Raw genomic sequence first — 15,276 nt, 5'->3', positions numbered from 1 at the left:
CAGCGCGGCGACATCGCGCTGTTATATAATTGGCTATTCTGTCTTGTGTTTTCTGTCACACTTATGGCCACGTCCGTCCCTTTGATTTGAGGGCTATAAATAGAAAATTGTCTAACGTCACAACACTGTGTGTGTGTGTGTGTGTGTGTGTGTGTGTGTGTGTGTGTGTGTGTGTGTGTGTGTGTGTGTGTGTGTGTGTGTGTGTGTGTGTGTGTGTGTGTGCAGAGATTTCACTTCACTTTTAAATTGCCTTAACAGAAAGCTGCAAGCAAAGGGAAACACAGCTCACTTGCTTTGAGAAGAGGTGCTATAATTTGAGTGAAAACTAGCATTGTTTGGGAGAGACATGGAGATGGGTTTGCTGGCTCATTTCCCATCACTGAAACAATTCAAACAGGAGACAAACTATGAACTTGATGCCAAGAACCTAAAAATTGTGATACTGGAAATGCAGGAATCCTTCGCAGGGCGATTTCAGGAATTGAGAAAGGAAAAGGCAACTTTATCATAATTTTAAATTCAGAAGTCACTAAATTTCGTGACCGAACTCGAGAATCTAGAAAGGCACAGATCTACCCTGGCACTTCAGCACAGATGGATTCAATTGCACGATCTTAACAAACAAGTCCAAATTGTGTTCGAAGCTTGGAATTATTTTCCGGAAACCTACAGTGACATGAAGATATATATTTGGCATTCTGTCCATCTTCGGATTGACTTACCTGTGTGAGCAAGGGTTTTCAAGTATGAATTTCATAAAAAGCACACCGAGAAACCAATTGATCGAGGTGGGTTTAAAGTCCTGCTTGAAAATGAAAACGACAGCATACTGTCTCAATATCGAACGACTCCAAATAAACTCGACAGGAGAAATCGCACGAAACTAGGACAATATATCTATATATAATAATAATAATAATAATAATAATAATATATATTGGGCTGGCTTGTAGTGTATGTACTGCATAGGTTATTGTTTGCTCGAGATTTGGTCAGCAATATAATCCAATGAATACACCGTATGTTGCTCTTTATCCGCATTATTTCAGCTTGCTTAAAAAAAAAAAAATTCTCTGCTTGCATCTTTGGAGGACGTACTCTTTTCGTACGTCGTCTGGCAACCATGGCGGTGTCGTTCGCGACTGAACACATTTTCGGTTTCGACGTTGAAAACATCCATCCAGCCAACATTTCCCTCCTCACTAATTGTGTAATCGTCCTTATTTAATGTATATTGCCGTTTGATAGCTCGGCCGCATTTGCAAAAAAAAAAAAAAAATGCAATTTGAAGGAACGAGGCAAGAAATCATCGGTTATAAACAGTAAACCGTGTACTTGTTTGGTGTTTCTTCGCTGTGACGAATGAAATCCAAAAGAGATATGACATAATCACGTAATTTCATGGACTTCGTTTAAATTAAATTCGCTTCACGTTGACTTTTTTTTTAACAGTTGGTTGCACCTTGGTGCGCCTTGACGGCCTTCGGAGAAGTGAGGACCGCGCCGGTGTGTGTGTGTGTGTGTGTGTGTGTGTGTGTGTGTGTGTGTGTGTGTGTGTGTGTGCGCGCGTTCTTCTTCTTCTTCTTCTTCTTCTTCTTCTTCTTCTTCTTCTTCTTTTTCGGCCGATCACTTCGAGTCCCAAACCAACTATGGACCCAACCAGGATCGTCGACGCTCTTCGGGGCACCATGGATCCTCAGCTGAGGCAAGCGGCGGAGACCGAGCTCAACCAAGTGAGTGTTCGTCCGTCGGCCCCGATCGGTCGTGCCGAAGGTGCCTGTTTCCCTCCAATTCTCGCCTCTTCCGGGCTTGTCTGTCTCTCATCTTGACGCTATACTTGTTCAGGTTTTACGAACATCTTCGACAATGTTTTAACCTTTCACGAACTGTACTTCCACTGCCAGTATTCGTGAATGTTGGTTGAACGAACAATTTTGCGATTTTAAACGACGAGGCGTGCCACCGACCGTCGCCTCGTTCATGGGTTTTGATGAAAACAAAAGAGAGCGAGAGTGCTGTGATTCATAAACACATTGTAAAGTGTCGATGTGGAGATTCATTAACGTATTCTCGAGTTGTGGAGACAGAGACGAACATAAACCTGAGTCTCAATGTGAAAATGAAGTGGAAAAACCCGCGAAAAAAAAAATATAAAAATTTAAAATTTTTGTTGTCTTCTTCGTCTTCTTTCATATATTTTTTGTTGCTTCGCAAAATATTACTATACTGTGAATTGTATATAATTGTACATGTGCTCCTTCCTTGTCCTTAAGGGTTCATGCTGTCGTTGAATAACAAACTCCGCCATTTGCACCGCCACGTTAAGTTCCATTTCCTCGATCTTCTTCAATGCTGCAAGGAGGGGTTTGTAAAATACCGGTGTCTTTTCATTACCAATCAGCTTGTAGAGAGCTTGCCAAGCGGCTTAAGCACCCGAGCAAGCACTCCGACGAAACTGTTAAGGAACGGTTTGGTTTGTCAAGCGATAGCAAGCTTTATTGGTAATGGAACACACCCTCCCCTCACCCCCCTCCCCCCCCCACCACCCACCATTTTAGGATAAAACGGATATAAATAATTTTTGTAACAAGTAAATGAATTATCCGTTTTCCAAAGAGACAATTTTTATTATTCTACGATTGCAGAAACGGCTAAAGCTTCTTTCTCACACACACACACACACACACACACACACACACACACACACACACACACACACACACACACACACACACACACACACACACACACACACACACACACACACACGTTATGTACTCTCTCTCTATCGAGTGCACCATGTGGCTGCTGGTTACATCATTGGTTGGGACGCGGCTATGCCGCTGATGCAGTGTACCCCTTACCAGTACACTGGTGCTCATTATGCCAACCTCGGAAGGATTACAGGCTGAGTCAACCTCCTGGTGTATTTTAATTCAGCGGCCAACGCGGCTTGAACTCAGGACCCGAGGATCCCAAGCCACCACCCTAACCACTAAGCCCGAGGTCGGCAACCTGCGGCCCGCGTGCCAAATGCGGCCCGCGAGCTCTTCCCGTGCGGCCCGCGGCGCCTTGTCCGGATTTCCATTAGGTGCGGCCCACGAAACATTTTTCTGAACCGACGGCAAATTTAACATATGTGGACATATGATTCTTCCACATATATTCTTTTCTCCGCTCCCTTTGATGTGGATTCTGTGGATGTGGCTGACGACCTTCAGCTGGAGCTCATTGAGCTCCAGTGCTCAGAGAGCCACCGCACAAAGTTTGCTCTTTTGTCGCCAATGAAGTTCTGGCACTCGCTCTCAGCCTCCCGTGCTTTCCCGGCTCTTGTTAAGGAGGCCCTGCGCTTGGCTTTATTGTTCGGGTCCACATACTCTTGCGAGCAGCTGTTCAGTCGCATGAAGCTGACTAAGAACAAGACGAGAGCACAGCTTACAGACGCTCATCTTCAAGACGTCCTCCTCCTGGCCTCCTCCTCCATCAAGCCGGACATTGACTCTCTGTCTGCATCAAAGAATCACCAGCCTTCACATTAATTGTTTCACATTGTGATTACTGCAAGTCTTAAGGTTCAATTTACAGTTACATTTATTATCATTTATTTTAGGTGTGTTTGTTATTTTTTTGGGTTGTGAGGGGGGTGCGGCGAGGTGGCCCAGTGGCCTGCGGCCTGGTTTAGGTTGCCGACGCCTGCACTAAGCCAACACCAGGCTTACATTATGTACTGGTAAGTACATACAAAAGCGATTTATATTTGGTTATAACCTTAATTTTTTTTTTTCAGCAATTGACTAATTTCCCAACTGCCAAGATCATCAGCTGGGCACCATTTTTTTCATCGAGGTTTCAATCCTCTCAGCCCAGAACCTCTCCAAACGGTGCATCCACAACCCTGCAAAAATCAGCTGTTCCTGTAGGTTTCCTCTGCAGGGTAGTGCATTACACAGACTCGACCAACGAGCTTTCAAAAGACATCTGGGATAAAGTTCTGGAAAGGCACAGATCACGGGATGGGTATAAAAATATTGCAAAGGCCTTGAATATCCCTTGGAACACAGGCAAGACGATCGTTGGACAAGACAAGATGAAGAAGTGAAAGGCACATGGTACCACCAAGACCCTGTCGAGATCAGGCCGTCCCTCAAAACTGGATGGCCAAGCAAGGAAGAGACTGATCAGAGAGGCCACTGGAACTTTGAAAGAGCTACATGCCTTTATGGCAAAGACTGGTCACTGTGAGCATGTGACAACAATATACCAAGCACTGCATAAGTCTGGCCTGAACGGTAGGGTTGTAAGAAGGAAGCCATTACTCAAAAAAGCCCACCTTGAGTCCCATTTAAGGGTGGCAAAAAACCACTCCAGCGATTCTAAGGTCATGTGGCAAACATTTTTGTGTTCTGACGAAACCAAGATGGCACTTTTTGGGCTAAATGGAAAACGTTCTGTTTAGTGCAAACCAAACCCAACCCAACACAGCACATCACCCAAATAACACATCCCTACTGTGAAGCATGATTGTGGCAGCATCATATTATGGGGATGTTTCTCATCAGCAGGGACTGGGGCACTTGTCAGGATACAAGGGAAAATGGATGGAGCAAAATACAAAAGAAATCCAAGAGGAAAACCTGCTGCTCTCTGCAAGAAAGCTGAAACTGGGACGGAAGTTCACTCTTCAGCATGACGACGACCCGAAGCACACAGCCAAAGCCACACTGGAATACGCTAAGGAGCACAAAGATAAATATCCTTGAGTGGCCCAGAGCCCCAACCAAAATCGATTCAAAAAAATCTGTCTCGCGACTTGAAGATTGCTGTCCATCAAAGCTTGCCACGCAACTTCACTGAGCTTTAACAGTTTTGTGCAGAGGAATGGGCAAATATTGCCCAATCAAGGTGTGCAAAGTTGGTGGAGACCTATCCCAACACTCACAGCTGTAGTTGCTGTCAAAGGTGCTTCCACCAAGTATTAACTCAGGGGGATGGATACTTATCCAACAAAGATATTCTAGTTTTATATTTTTAATTAATTTTCTGAAATTTCCCTTGGAAGTTGTGGGTGATTACTGTATGTGTAAATCTTTTTCTTCTTTTTGCTGCTCCCATTAGGGGTCGCCACAGCAGATCATCCGTCTCCATTTCGCTCTGTCCTCCGCATTTTCCATTGTCACACCAACCACCCGCATGTCCGCCCTCACCACATCCATAAACCTCCTCTTCGGCCTTCCTCGTAAATAGAGGTGAAAAAAGTCTGATTTCATGCAATTTAATTCCAGGCTGGAAAATATGGATTAAAAAAAATATGTATGTGTGTTGTCGTGTCCAAGGGGTTTAAACCCGACCTAGACGGATGGCAAAGTTTCTCCCTTGAAGGTTACAACCGAGACCCAGAGATTAATGCGTGCGCATTAACAGGGCGTAGTGGCGGAGAGACGATCCACGCAGGAGGAGAACAGCACGGGCACTGCACAATGCTACAGTGTCTTAAACGGAATACATTTAATGAATATTTACAATGGACAATAATTCAGAAGTTAATGATTATGATGATGATAAATCCTACAGTCAAGGCGCCATCTCACACGGACTCTATTACAGTCAAAGGTGACAAAATGAAAAGAAAAACCTTCTCTCCAAACTATTCCTTAACTCAGCTTGGTTCAGAGTTGATCCTTGTGGAACTGTACTCGAGGCGCTTCTCTTGTGGGCCAAACGCATGTCAGGCAATCTGCGAGCGCCACTCCACATAAAGGCTCAAAGCCCCAGTGTGACTGCTTTGGGTGCTCCGATCGTCCTCATCAACCCGACCAGAAGCCAAAGGCCAGCGTCTGTCTTCACCATGCGAGCCAAACCGCCTCAACACAAATTCAATGGCCATGTCATCCTCTTCGGTGTGCGCTCAACCTCTGCTCCCGCCTCTTCAAACGATGCACCTCGTGCCTCCACTCTGATCACGGCTCTCTCAAAATGCCAAGCCAAATTGGTCTCTCAAAATCGTCCTATACAGTAGTCTGAAGCCTCCCACAATGCGCAAGTCCACTTCTCCTTCCTCTTAAGATGCCCAACCTCTCCTGTGTGCTCCCTTTTTCTCGCCTATCTCCTCTGTCCTATCTATCCTCTGCCTCCGGGCGTGGCCTGCTCATACCAAACCCGGTGAAGGTGGGGCTTTCTGCCAGTTGGTTGTGGTTTCAGGGGTGCGTTCCCCACCTTTATTGCTGATCTTGAAATATAAAAACACAGGGAAAAATCAGAGGACACTCACATCCTGGGGAACTTATTCTTACTCCCTCGGCTAAATAACACCGCACCACCCCTCGTGTGGTGACATGTAACACTTGAGCTCACAGATTCCCTACTAACTCGCATTGAGATGCCTTCCTCTCGTTCTCGGACCAAGCAACTTTACACAATGCTATATCCCCCATTAGATTCTTCCATCTACCCCCGCAATTTTCACAATATATTTAAGTAGGAATATTAATTAAATAATTTACCTCACTAAAATAATTAATTCATGATCATTACATCAGATGCATTACAATAGGAACTTGTTTACATTAAAACCAACCAAACTTAAATAAACGGTGATGATTGAGTTGAAAGACATTCTCACAAGACCTGATCAAACAATCGGCCAAATATCCTCTGTTTAACATGATGGGATAAAAAAAAAACCTCAGCACGTTCCACAAAATCTTTTACTGAACAAATTCTTGCAAATCAAAGTATCTGAGATGAAAAGACATTGCAACCCATTTTATCTGGTACATTGCTACAGGGAAATTGAAATCATCAACTTTATGATATACACTTGTACTAAAACCATTCTGTCCAACTCCAACCAACACATCCAGATATGCAGCAACTGTACAATCATTACCACTCCTGTTGGCAATCAGGTTATCTGGATAAATCTTGTGACGCTGCCTATTTTGAGAGTTCAACGAATGACATGTATGAGATACTATTTTAGATAATTCTATTTTTTTTTTTTCTGCTTCACCAGTTTCTGCATAAATGAAAATTCACAGAAAATTTGAAAAATGTCTGCCAGCAGGGTGCTGCAATTCCCACCCATGGGAATACCCTTAACCTGTTGAAACATTATCCCACAAAAACACACAATCCACTGGAGCCATGATGTCGCTATCGTAGCGATCCCGCATAACACACACACACACACACACACACACACACACACACACACACACACACACACACACACACACACACACACACACACACACACACACACACACACCTCTTGGTAGTGCAAGATCAAAGCTGTGTTCATATCCAACATTCTAACCTCCCCAGGCAAAAATGCTACAGTTAGAACAATAGTATATGAGAGTAGTGCTCATGTACTATAGTTTGTCCTCCTGCAGTAGTCTGCAGAGAAGTGCTTTTTGCCTGCGTCTCGTCAACAAAATTCAAGATTTTTGTCTTTTTTGAAATGGAGGGTTTTCAGAGCTATCCCATAATGCCGTGTGTGCCGCCATGTTGGTTGTATTCACTTCCCTGGCAACGATGGCATCAGTAGCTCGACAATCTATCATGTTTATCTCGTTATTCTGACGTTATGCATTGGAAGGTGATGCAAATCCTTTGGCCTTGTTGGGTCTTGTTTACCTTTTCTCGCTTGTTTGTTTTCCAAACCAATATTGCTCCTGAGCAATGCATCATGGGTCCTGAAACCCCTCCAGAGGTGATTTAATGTGAGGGTGGGGAACTGAACAATCTCATAGTGGGCAACAGAAGTTAACTGCAGGGCTATAGGTAACACTGAGGGCCACAGGACTCAGGTCAGATCAGGTCAGGTATGGGAGCATGTGCCGAGCAGTGCATCGCTGCGTCCACTTTCCCCCATTACTCCAGGGGCCTCCATCTCGCCATTCCCCAGGCAGATGCCTGGCCCATCCCCATCTCCTTGAGATGCTGATCATCTTCCTGCAACCACGAGGCATGTGGTTGGCCCATTGGCCTCCTCCACTCACGAGGCTCCTCGCTGAGAGAATCTGGTGAGCAGGATCAGCGTCAGGAAAATGAGCCACATGTCCATGAAGCCGCAGCTGATGCTCACGGACAATGCAGGTAACACATCTCATTTGAGTCTCTCTCAGCAACCGCTCATTGGACACAACGTTTGACTAGCGATAGCCAAGGATTCCCTGAAGAGACCTGGTACCGAAGGAGTTAAGTCTCTGTCTCAGATCCCTGGTCAGAGTCCGTCTCACATCCGTAGAGCAAGAGTGGAAGCACCAAGGACCTGAAGACTCGGACTTCCATCCTCCTGCATATGTACCGACAGTGCCACACCCCATGGTCCAGTGAATCCATTACTCCCCAGGCCTGACCCAGACGTCAACTGACCTCTGGCTTACAGCTTGCGGAGACATGAATATCACTGCCAAAGTTAGTGAATCTCTCCATGGCCTCAACATCCTCATCACAGGTACAGTCAAGATAGCAGCATCCAATATGTCATTGAAAGCCTGGGTCTTCGTTTTGACCTAGGAAACCCATAATCGCAGTGGCTCAGACTCCTCATTCAGCACGTCGAGGGCCCGCAAAAGGACATCCAGAGTCTCCGCAAAGATGGTCGTCTGCGAAATCGTCTGCAAAATCAAGGTCCGAGATCTTGACATTCCCAAACAATGCACCGCAGCTTGATGTCTTACATCGTCCCCAGAATCCAGTCCATACAAGTGCTGAAAAGTGTGCGGGCGAGCACACACACCCCTGACAAACTCTAGTAATAACTGGAAACATGTTGGAGATGGAATCACCACATCTCACAGCACTCTTAGTACCAGAATATAGTTCAGACATCAGATTGATCAGTTTTGGTGGCACCCCACGAAGACCAAGAATCCTCCAGACTGCATCCCGATTCACTGATACGAACGCTTTGCAGAGATCAACATAGGCTGTGAGCAGCCCCTGCTGAAACTCTCATCTGCATTCTTTGAGGACCTAAAGAGCAACGATAGTCATTCGTTGACCTCATTGGTGTAAAGCCTGACTGCTTTGGGTGCTGGTGCTCGAGCAGAAGGTGACGAATCCTATCAAGAATTATCTGAGCAAATATCTTGCCCGGCGCTGAGAGCAGTGTCTACCCTTGGGAGTTGTTGCATTCCTGGCGATCATCCTTCCCTTCCCAGAGGGACAGCAAGGCCCCTCTTCCAGTCAGTTGGGATGATGTCTTTATTCGGTAGAGCACAGAACTGCGTGCAATGACACGAGCACAACACTTCCACCATGGATACTGTTCAGAGAAGTTCAGCATGGATACCGCAGATCCCAGGAGCTTTACCCCATTTCAACTGGTTCACCACAGCCTGTGTTACCACAAACAAAAGTTGATCACAATTGATTGAGTTTAGCAATAGGGATAGTAACACTGCTGACATCCAGCACAACAGCTGTTGAGTCAGCTTGGTGCATCCGCTCAAAGTAACTGGCAAAACGGGCCTTAACTTCGGACTTCTCCATCAAGAGCCCACCACCCTCTGCTCTAAGTGCAGTACACAGAGGGATGGGCTTGGAGGAACGCAATACACAAATTCCCCTGTAAGCAGGACAAGAATTACTTGACCACAGGTGATGCTCTACCCCCTCACAGATTCCTCGCACGTCAGTCTCCTTGTCCACCCTCAGTGCACGTACAATTTTATGCCTCAACTCCCTGAACAGCTTAGCGCTGCTATTAAACCTGGCCCTGCGATGCTGATCAATGGTAGCCAGTGTCCCTTCAGAGACAATTTTTCTTCGCCTGACGAGGAGTTCCCAGACATCCACCGGCTACATCAATGATGGTGGTTGTGAAGGCACTCCACAACTCTTCAGGATTCCCCAAAGGACACCCAGACCCCCCAAATTCCTACTCGGATTGTTCGCAAACTCCCCAGCTACCCTCTCATCCTTGAGCTTGCCAACATCCAGCCTAGGCAGGGATGGTACCATTCTTCCGGATTTAAGCTGAAACTTCAGAGTTTCTACAACAAGCCTGTGGTCGGTATTGAGGAATTGAACACTCCGGTAGACCCTGTAGTTCTAGATCATTCTCCAACGAGCTCGGAGTCAATCTCATGTGCTACACAACCAGCGTTGGAATGCCAAGTCCAGCGATGAGCCTGTGGGTGCTGAAACCATAAACCAGCCACCCAAAGTCAAGGAACTTTGTGCTATTCGGGTTCGCAGTTCCAGACCCATGGGGACCAACACGTGTCTCATAACCATCCCTATCAGTGCCGGTCTCTATTGAAATCCCTCAAGACCAGAAGAGTATCTCTCCTGGGGACTGATCAACCACAGACTTGAGCGCAGCATAGACTGCATCCTTCACAGTGATTTCACTTGCCTCGGTCGGAGCATATCTGGAGACACATTGAACCACGAGCTCATCCTGCTCGTGAAAAGGAGCGTTGTTATAATCCACCAGATCGAGAACGGCAAATCTTTTTTCCACTTCCACAGCAGCGAATGAGCTGGCTGCGTCTAAATGGGACCATTCAATTTGCTCAACGGTGCTTGCTTTTTTTGAAACGCTCACCATTACATCGTGACCGTTGACGTTGGGGCGCTTGTTTCTACAAACAAGTGACAAAGGGTGACAAAACCCTCGTCATCCACTTGAGGTCCTTTTGCTTCTGCACTTGCTCCTCGGAGCTGATAATGGGAGGTGTCTGTACATTCCTCTGCTCTAGATGTACCATGAGTGCTTGGCTTGGGCTCTGGGGCTGTAGATTTGCCACTCGTGCTTTGTTTAGGCTCCAGATGTTGAGAGTCCTGGTTGGGCTCTGCATATTGAGATTTGCCACCGGGAATGTTTGGTTTCGGACAAGCATTTTTTATTGCCTCAGTGGTGATTATATATTTGGTAGCTGCGATCTTTGTGTTTCGGAGTCACAGCAGCACAAAGCGATTGCGCATTAACATTTAAGACGATATAACAGTGACGCCGGAAAGTCATTATGTGTCGAACCGAAGTGCCAGAACGCAAACGTAACAGGATCATGGAGATCCGTGACACGACCATCCCAAACTACTTTAAAGCACATGTAATCTCACTTTTAAAGAAAGGTGGGATATTCAAAATAATAATTTTAATGGCAGGTGTGTCCAAAGGACTCACAGTATCAAAAATATCTGGTGGGACACACAAGCTGGTTTTGACCATCTGAGCAATGTATCGCTCATCAGACGGGAAGAGCATGACATGTTGATTCATTTTCGACACTGCGAGAATGTTTTTGAGCCCTTTGAGTTCAAGACCCATTACGACATCGTCGACACCAACTCCTTCTGGTGGACAAACTATGACCCCATTTTTGAAATAAGTGCCTCGTACACACAATTATGCAAATGTACGTTTGCCATAGTGTAAAATAAGTCAATTGAAAAATCAAAAACAAAAGCGAAACGAGCACGTGGAGGAAAACAAAAAAGAATATGGATTAAGTATTTAGCCAAGAAAAAGGCTAAACGTAGAAACACAGCAAATGGAAAAGCAGGCCCCAAAACCAGGAGGCTCTGAACAGGCCTAAAAATCACCCACTGTGCACACTGTTTCTCTCACTTGCCTAAACAAAGAAAGGAATCACGGGGAATGTTTCACAAACACGTACAAGGACACAAAGGGAGCGAAGAGGAGATTGGAAAAACACCAACATGACACAGTACTCGCAGCTCCACACACACAGCCACTATGATGCCACACCCATGTGTGACTCACCAACAACCAGCAGGGAGAGACACACAGAGAAGACTTTTGTGTCCTTTTATTATAAAAATAAAGAAGTTGTTACAACAAACTCAAATAAATCAGAACCAGTAGTAAGACAGTTACATAAGAGGAAATATAAATCACTTAAATTTAAGGAAATGAAGTAACCACAATAATGAAACAAGTTTGAGAAAGTAAGTACCAAAGAACCCTCAGATACTTTACAAAATTCAATATTCGTGCACCATAACTTCTCAAAAACCTCCAGCTGACCGGAATGAGAGAATAGTAAATTGAGTTTTATTCGGCTTTCACAGAGTGCCTTAAATGTTACCATGGTCCGTGCTGTATAAATCACTTTTTAATTTGGACTTTCTCATTTAGACTTAGGGATTTTTGTGAAGGAAGAGATTGCTATCCTTCAGGTAGAATGATGCTCTCATTTGACATTGAATTAGTCTCTCGGGGATTACCTGGGCAATCCCTTCGCAGATGTCCGTGCTGATTTACAGGCGTAACACGTTAACACCTGTGTTGTTGCATACATTTGATAATCGTAATTATCATGTTTAATTGTGAAACTGACATCAAGATCAGGTTCTCGGTTCTCGTTCTCGGTGAAACTGACTGTTCTCGTTCAAAACCATGAAGAGTTGATGTCTGAAGGAATAAATGTGTTTAAAACGTTCATCGCGGCACCATAAAGGAATCATTGAAATGTGAGACACGACTGTACCAAAAGGATGAAGGGAAAGTTCATTTTATTTAATTCTCCATGTCAGGTGGAATATTGGAAATAATAACCTTTACTGATAAAGAATCAAGCGGTGAAACTGGAATGAAAATGTCGAGCTCGCCGAATAAGCTCGACTCCACAACACTGGCCACCATACTTTCTTGAAGACCAAAAACAACTTTCTTGTTCATTCTCAACGCTGCGAGGACATTCTCAGCACCGATAATTCCACCGACGGTAATAATAATCTCCTCGACTGCCATATTGGCCGGAGGGATGCACGTGAGGCCATGCTTCTGACTTAACGAGCTGAATACTGTGACTTAACAAGCTCGTCATACCGGCTGTGCTAAAAATGGCAACAGTAGAAGGAAATGTAAATAACTCAAAACAGCTCTCGGCACATTAAACTAAGCGATAAGAACATGTGGAAGCCATGGGAGGCAAATAATTTACTCATCATCATACCGCATGCGCTCTGTCTTCCTCTTCTCCGACTTGATGAAGGGAAGATAACACGGGGAGAAGTTTAATCACAAAAGGAATGAAACACGAAAAATAACTATGTTAACCGAACAAACAAGGGGGTGGGGGTAAGAACGATGCGAAAGGGGTAAAACAACCAACAGCAAAGGCAGCTCCCAGCTCACTAAAACCACGTAGCGGCCATGAGGCCACACCCTGCTCACAGACTGCCAGTCGGGGGTGAGGGAGTGAGTGAGAGAGTGAGAGATTTCATTCCTTTTCATTGGAACTTCACACAGTTACAAAAAAGCAGAAAGGGCACAGCTCACACTTGATTCATAAATTAATTAAGGTAATTCCATTATTCAAACTGCACAAGGAGTTCCTTACACACCATTGTTGTACAAAAAACAAAAAGGCACACCGTTATTCGAAGAAAGTTCAAGATGATACCAGAGATTTAAAAGTAAACGCGTCTGATAAAAAGTGACCATTCCATATTTTCTGCTTTCTTGACAAATAAGTGGCAAGTTTTGCCTCTGAAAACAAATAATTAGCTAAAAGGCATTCATTTTTATGCTTTGAATTAATATGAAAACCAAAAACAAAGCCACAATGTGTAAAAAAAAAAAAAAAAAAAGAAACCTTGCCCTTGAATTACACGCAATAAAAGAGGTGTCAGTCTCGGGCAACCACTAAATGCTTGAAACGGTTTCAAAGGTGTCACAGAAGGGACACGTTTCAGGAATTGCAGGACTTATTCGATGCAACCAAGTATTTGAAGGTAAAATATGGTGTGTTAGTCGCCATTGCAAATCCCCAATACGTTCAACAATTGGCGCTTTCTACAAGACGGACCACTGAATCTCTGTACAAGGCCTAACTTTGAGCATCCCTCTCCAGTGAGCCTGCGACTCTGGGTTTTTGGGAAATTCGTTGAATTCAAAGAATATTTACATCGGATTTATTTGATGGCGTGAAGGGAGTGAAGCCTTGAAAGAAAACTAGTAAATTGGGAAAAGGAGGCGAAGGAAGAGGACGAAGAGGACCAGGAGGAGAAGACTGGAATCGGGGTAGAGCAGCTTCTGCCTGCTGGTCCCATTTTAGATTGGACTCCTTAAAAAAAACCTAAAATAATGGAGAAAATGCTCCAGATAGATCGAATCTCAGTAGCTACGGCAACATCAGCAGCCAACTTCCATCGATGTGGAGATAGGTTCATAAGATGCTCAACTCTGATGCATTTTATTGATGCTGGATTTACCAAAGAAAAATCACTGCAGACTCCTTCATAAATTGGGTTTAAAAAGATAGGCTCTCGTTAAAAAAACATGGGGCGGGAATATGTACTGATGTCACAATGAAAGGTGACTGTCTGCCAGGCTTCAAGCAAACTTTTGTAGAATGAGGGGACCAATGTTGTGTCTACCCTCTCCATATCCATGAGGAACAGTTCTTGATAATAGCCAAGTTGCCCAGCTTGCATCAGTAAACAGTGGGCAAAAGCCTTCCACGCAACATTGGTGTACAGTAGCTTCCGGAGTGAAAAAAGGCGAAAAGCCATCACTTTGCTGGTGATATCAACAAGACCCTGTTCACCTTCTGCAAAGGGCAGGCTAAGCACACCAGTGGGGAAGTCAGTGCTTCCCTCCCCAGAAAAAATTGGCACAAATGCTCTGAAGTCTTTGTAGGATATGAGAAGGGGCTGCAGTGCCACAAATTTGTGCCAGAGCATTGATGCTGCCAGATTGTTGATTATGATTGTCCATCCCCGATAAGAGAGCTGTTTGGATAGACCTTTCCACTTTGATAATTATCGCTGCTCAATCCGAAACGTGAAATAATCCCAGTTTTTACAGATATAATCTTGAGTGGTGAGGAAAACTCCTAAATAGTGAGCACCTTCCAACATCCATTTAAGTTTTCCAGGCAGAGTCAGGGGAGAAACCATTTGTGGCTCCAAGTGGAAGGCTTTACTTTTTTGCCAATTTATTTTGGTCGAACTTGCTAATCTGAACTTATCGGCAGACTGTGTTAAGGCAGAAACATCATCATCGGAACAAACAACTACACAAAGATCATCTGTATAAGCAATGGCCTTGACCGAATCTACCATTGGAAGAGGAAGAAAAAAAAATATGAAGTTGTGCCCGTAACAAAATCAGCAGGCATTGTGCCCTATCAGCAGGCGTATCGTGGAAATGGGAATTTTAAAACGAAGGTTCCACCAGAAACATTTGCTTCGTGTAAGAATGTGTGGCTCTTCTTGTTGTCGGAGCTTGCCATGCATTTATTATCCTCTGATAGAAACCAGAGAGGGGAAATGTGTCGAATTTGGAAA

The 15,276-nt window shown here is 44.6% G+C and overlaps 1 protein-coding gene across 1 annotated transcript in view; it reads left to right on the top strand.

The window, feature by feature from the left end:
- The first annotated feature begins 1,557 nt into the window (after positions 1–1,557).
- The window catches only part of LOC147024348 (importin-7-like), a 138,341-nt gene continuing 124,622 nt past the window's right edge, over positions 1,558–15,276 (top strand). The window contains exon 1 of the mRNA XM_085884175.1: positions 1,558–1,733. Coding sequence (XP_085740301.1) covers positions 1,650–1,733 — 84 coding nt within the window. The 5' untranslated portion in view covers positions 1,558–1,649. The remainder of the gene's footprint in view (positions 1,734–15,276) is intronic.

Source organism: Eptatretus burgeri, chromosome 6 (assembly GCF_056783735.1).
Source record: "Eptatretus burgeri isolate ZD-2024b chromosome 6, Ebu_testis_v1, whole genome shotgun sequence".
Lineage (NCBI taxonomy): Eukaryota > Metazoa > Chordata > Myxini > Myxiniformes > Myxinidae > Eptatretus > Eptatretus burgeri.
The sequence above is the reverse complement of the archived record's forward strand: the minus strand, read 5'-3'. Positions and strand labels throughout refer to the sequence as shown.